This window comes from Camelina sativa, chromosome 17 (genome assembly GCF_000633955.1).
Source record: "Camelina sativa cultivar DH55 chromosome 17, Cs, whole genome shotgun sequence".
In the NCBI taxonomy this organism is placed as follows: Eukaryota; Viridiplantae; Streptophyta; class Magnoliopsida; order Brassicales; family Brassicaceae; genus Camelina; species Camelina sativa.
The window spans coordinates 14228819-14234708 of record NC_025701.1 but is presented as its reverse complement, the minus strand read 5'-3'; the positions used below and the strand labels follow the sequence as shown (position 1 = coordinate 14234708).

The window sequence follows — 5890 nt, the reverse complement described above, 5'->3', positions numbered from 1 at the left end:
TAATTGTCGGCCACGGGGCTGACATCATTTCCCATCACATCTCAAAGTTTTATAACAAGGACAAGAAATAATTCACTACTACTAATAAAGAGTTTTAGTTAAAACGGCTAGTTTGAAAAACTTTGAAATTAGAAAAAGTGATTAACAAGATGGGTTTGTGGCGGAGCGATTTACTGATTATATATATACATACTGTATATATTTGTCTTTTGCTTTTCTTGTATATGTATTTATGTGGTGTCATGCATTAGGATTCGACTTAGTTTCATAACTTGAGCTTCTCTCTTAAAAATTATTAACCGGGTTGTTGTTATGCACCGGTTAGGCCTTTACATGTCAGTTCAACGGAATCAAATTTGTTATGTTGTTGCTTTTATGGTCTTATAGCGACTGAACATATATTTTTTCTTGTTACGAGAATTCAGATGTAGTTGTCGAGCGTTGATCACCAATTCAATGATCGAAAGAATTGCGGTGTTAACCTTTCTTACTTCACTCTTTTCTTTGAACAGACGAGAGATCAAATAAATGTCCACTAGAGATATTCATAAAGGTTTGATCATTTCTACAATCGACTAACTATATTGATAAACTACATAAAGACATGGCCCAGATAAAATGCACACAACAAGGGATAGGTTTCTTAACTCACACCGAATCCAATTAGTAAATAGTATAACAAATAGAAGAGCCCAAATTATATAAAGCCCAACGTGTCTCTCCACAAGCAAACGAGCCACGCAATAGAATTGTAAGTCTATACTAGTACTAGTTTACTTAGTCAAACCCCAATGATTAGATTACTTCCAAGAAAAGCATTTCTTGATTGACTGAATATAGTATATTCAAACACGACACGTAGATAAAATCAACTTAACTATAAACATCATTTCGAGTCTACATATTTATTAATATTATTGACCAAAAAAAAGGTCACATAAATGAGTTTCCTAGTCATCAAAAAAAAAAAAAACCATCATTGGGTTTAATTTGAGTTCCAACGATTAAAAATTAAATGTTCTTTTGTAGAAATTATAGTGTCTCTCTCGATACCTCTTTATCATTTATTGCCAAGAAGACTATAACCAAATGAGTCTACTACACAAACAAACAAGAATAGCAAAAAAAAAAAATCAAACTTCCCTTCTTTTGGCGACGGCGCGTNAAAAAAAAAAAAAAACCCATCATTGGGTTTATTTGAGTTCCAACGATTAAAAATTAAATGTTCTTTGTAGAAATTATAGTGTCTCTCTCTCTCGGCTACCTCTTATTATTTATTGCCAAGAAGACTAGTATAACCAAATGAGTCTACTACACAAACAAACAAGAATAGCAAAAAAAATCACACTTCCCTTCTTTTGGCGACGGCGCGTGTACACCACTCTCAAAGTCAACGCGTGAACGAAGACCTAAAGAAATTTTAGAAAGAGAGACTAAAAAGAGCCAATAGCGCCCACCGAAAACATTTTCTTACCGAACCAAAAAACACAAAAAGCTTCAAACTCAAAAAAAAATAAAAACACAATTTTTATCTTTCTCTCTCTCTCTCTCTCTCTCTCTCTTAACACACACACAAATGGAGAATTCGCCGAGATACAGAGAAGCGACGAATCTGATTCCATCGCCGAGATGCCACAACAACAACAACAACAGCTGTAGTATGAGCAGTAGCAGTGAGAGTAACAAACCACCCACAACTCCAACCCGACACGTTACTACAACAACAACAACAAGATCCGAATCCGGCAACCCGTACCCGACAACATTCGTTCAAGCAGACACTTCATCCTTCAAACAAGTCGTTCAGATGCTAACCGGATCCTCCGACAGACCCAAACACGGTTCTTCCCTTAAACCAAACCCGACCACCCATCATCATCATCATCAACCCGACCCGACAACAACAAGATCCACTCCTTCCTCCTCCTCCTCTTTCTCAATCCCTCCGATCAAAGCCGTACCAAACAAGAAACAGTCTTCTTCTTCTTCTTCTTCTGCTTCAGGGTTTCGTCTCTACGAGCGTCGTAATTCAATGAAGAACCTCAAAATCAATCCTTTAAACCCGGTTTTTAACCCGGTTAACTCAGCTTTCTCCCCACGGAAACACGAGATCCTCTCCCCGAGCATCCTCGATTTCCCATCTCTCGTCCTCAGCCCCGTCACGCCTCTTATACCCGACCCGTTCGATCGATCCGGGTCATCATCGAACCAGAGCCCCGAAGAGAAAGCTATAAAAGAGAAAGGCTTTTATTTGCATCCGTCTCCGGCTACTACTCCGATGGATCCAGAGCCACGCCTTCTTCCTCTTTTCCCTGTTACTTCACCTCGTGTCTCAGGTTCTTCTTCATCAGCAGCTTCTTCTACTTCTTGAAGAACCCTAAATTTTTAATTCTTTTTCTTTTTGTGATCTTCTTTTTAATTACTATATATTATATAAATTGGGAATTTGAGAGATGAATGAATGAATCCTGATGAGAATTATTATTATTATTATTATTATTATACGAGAAAGAAAAAAAAAAAAAAAAAAAAAAAANAAAAAAAACAAAATTTGTAATGTTGAGATGTTTGCTCAATTTTCAAAAAAAATCCTAGCCCTTTCAATTGTACTATTAATCTCTCTTCTCGCTATCTATATATGGTGCTTTTGATATATGCTCTTATTTGGCTTTGGCTTCAATAACTATTGTGATGTGTTTGATTGAATTGAATACGAAAACAATTACTATCAGATTAGTATTTTTTTTTTTCCACTCCTACTCTTATTGAATTCAGTTATTAGTTGTCCAATTTGACTGAAATGATCTTATAGTAATAATAACTGTATATAAGCAAGCAAGCACACACAATTTGTTGCTTCCTACATTGTTGTTCTTAGACTTAAGAGAGAAACCAAATTGGTCCTCCAACCTTCTTTTGCTAAGTATTGATGAAAGGGAAAAAGGAGTTTTTTTCGTAAATAACAGGGCACACCATCTTCTTTTGAAAATAGAAAGAAAGAAAGAGGATAGAAGGAAGTGGGGCTTAGCTGTCTAAAGAGAGAGTATTAATTAAGAGAGGTAAGGAATCTTTTGACTATATATATACATATATTCATGATTTTGATGATAGATAGGGTTTTGTTTTGAGATTTTGACCCCTTTTTACCTATATTTTTAGCCTAATGAATAGCAATAACAATATTGTGGTTTGGATACATTTAGAGTACAAATCTTTAGTTGTGGTCACTGATGGGTCTAAATAAATACTACTCCCTCCGTCTCAATATATTGGATGTTTTGAGGTTTATTTGATGTTTCAAAATATAGGATGTTTTCAGGTTTTTATGCAGCTTTTAGATTAATTTAATAATTTATATTATGCAGTTTTGTTTATGATTGGTTGAACTTTTATAAAGTAGTATTTTCTTAATCTGCGTGTTTTACTCAAAACATCCTATATTTTGAAACGGAGAGAGTAATATCTTCTTGGGGTTAAAAAATCATGGTGAATGTTTTAGTTGAAAGGTGAACTTTAGTGGCGGCATATGGATTGAGGGTAATGGGCAAATATGCAAGCAAAATGGCCCCATCGCATTTCTTTATAAATCTTTGTTTTGAATCTTTCTTTGGTCAAAGTTTTTATTTAGAGAAACTTTCAAAAATATTAGTTAGGTGCTTCAATTGGTTGCACAAAAGGGACGTGGTCTACGGAAACGATTAATGCTTAAATTGTTTACTAGTATTTTTTTTTTGTCATTAAATGGTCTTTCATGACTAACTTAAAGTTTTTAAAATTAAACTTGACTCAATCTTCTCATGGTGGACCGGATCTAATCTATTATTATCTTTTTTCATCTCTCTCCAAAATATATTTAAAATTCTCATGTGAAGAGAGTTGAACTTGTGTGGTCCATTTCCACTATTAGTGGTGCTATGATAACGATTGCGGTTGACTCATTTTTTAAATTTTTTTTTTTTTTTTAAAGTATAAAAGAGATTTTTTTTTCTTTTCTTTCACTCATTTGTAAAAATATTTTAACTGTTATATTCCTTTATTGGTAAATCTTACCCACTATAGAATCCAATCTAATTCTTCTATTGGCAAAATCTTATCCACTAGAATCCAATCCGGATTTTTGATGATGTTATATTACCTAAATTCCTTAAATTACAGAGTATATTTCAAGATTTAGATGGCTTCTTCTTCTTTTACAACAAAGAATATATTCCAAACCAAAAAAAAAACTAGAAAAGCGTTTATTAAAAAAAAAAGCTCGCTTGTAAAAATCTCGTTCACTAGTGTATTATATAAAAACTACTCCTATAAAGAAATAATAGAAAAGTCAAAAAAAAGTAATGGAGATGTGGTGTGAATAGCAATAATGTTTTCAAAGTTAGGTTCTCTCATCTCACTTCAAAGTCTTCTTTGGCTCTCTATTTTCTTTTCTTAATTTTAATGAAATTTGGAAAAAGACCATACAGTGCTGAATGAAGTAGTAGTGCAGGTGGGTGGGTCTTGTGACCACGAAACTACCAAACATTTCCTCAGACAAACAAACAAACAATTTTTTTTAACAGTTAGCTAAACTGAGTCAGAGCACAGGATGGGCCTAAGCAGAGAACATTATACGTTTTCTTAGGGCTCTTTTATTGCCCCCCATGAACTTGAAGCTGTTTTGAGTACGACCGGTTAATATATACTCTCATCTCTATTAAGTTTTTTTTGTTTTGTTTTCATATATAAAATATAATTTCTATTTTCTACTTTGACCAATTCACTAACAAAATCTATCCAATTTTTATGTATAAAACACATATCTAAACTTTGTAATTTTTTTTTCATTTTCATATCAGTTCTGCAGTTCCAATTAAAAACATTAAAAACGGATCTTAATTAGTAATGAAACTCTTCGATTTGTTTATAACTGCGAAGTTGAATTAAGTTTGATTTAAAATCATAAATTGAACCCCAAAAGACTTTTCCTACGGTGACGGCATGAAGGTGCCCGCTTTATTTGGGCTCGGACTTGGGCTTTTCCAATCCAAAAACAAGTTTGCTTTGAGACCCCAAAACACTTCTATCTAGCCATTACATTTTCATTTTTTTTTCTTCTGTATATACTTTGTTATATATATATATATATATATCACATTTTCTTAATGATTACGAGGTTCTGGTCTCGTGGTGTACATCGCCGTAAGCTCTAAGACGAGGTCCAAACCATGTAGCCACGTAGACCCCTCCCAAGGTCAACGTGAATCGAACTTCTGGCTTGAATATTCGGTAACTGGCTTGAAAAAACGATGTGATGTGAACCATGATCTCAAAGTCATAGTTTCATGTGGATACATCCCGAAATATTACCCTCGATCTTGGAAATTTAAGCAAAGAAACCTCAAATAATGATTTCTCATTTAGTCAAGGTTATTGGCGATCCTTTTGTTGGATAAAATAAGAATGCATTCAATTTTTTAGTTCGATCGGTTGATCATTCCATGATCATTAACAATCTCAACAAGTAACCCGAAGCTTGATGTGTCGCGTTTGTTTCGATATAAATAAAATACAAAAGAAGATATAGAAAGGAAAACTATGTCCATTTTGGCTCCGTCGTCTTAAAACAAATTGTAAGATACTAAAACATTCATGATGTATATAATAGAAAAACGGAACTTAATTATATGAACGAAACGAATTAAAAGAACAACAACAAAGGAAAAGAAGCGATATACCAATGAATCAAAAGCTTATATGCATCATGATGATGATTAAATAATTAAAAGGAAAAAAAAAAATAACAAAAGGAGAATATAAAGATCATACGTATAACATATAGGATACGTTAAGAAATAATGGAAAAAAAAATATATATATATATATATATATATATATATATATATATATATAT

The 5890-nt window shown here is 33.2% G+C and overlaps 1 protein-coding gene across 1 annotated transcript; it reads left to right on the top strand.

Moving 5' to 3' along the window:
• LOC104757166 (VQ motif-containing protein 4-like) lies at positions 1306-2412 on the top strand. The gene has a single exon (XM_010479893.2). The coding sequence runs from the start codon at positions 1577-1579 to the stop codon at positions 2369-2371; it is 795 nt and encodes a 264-aa protein (XP_010478195.1). The 5' UTR covers positions 1306-1576; the 3' UTR covers positions 2372-2412.

Excerpts from the sequence above, each read along its gene's own strand:
- LOC104757166 (XM_010479893.2), top strand. The coding sequence starts at position 1,577 with ATGGAGAATTCGCCGAGATACAGAGAAGCGACGAATCTGATTCCATCG.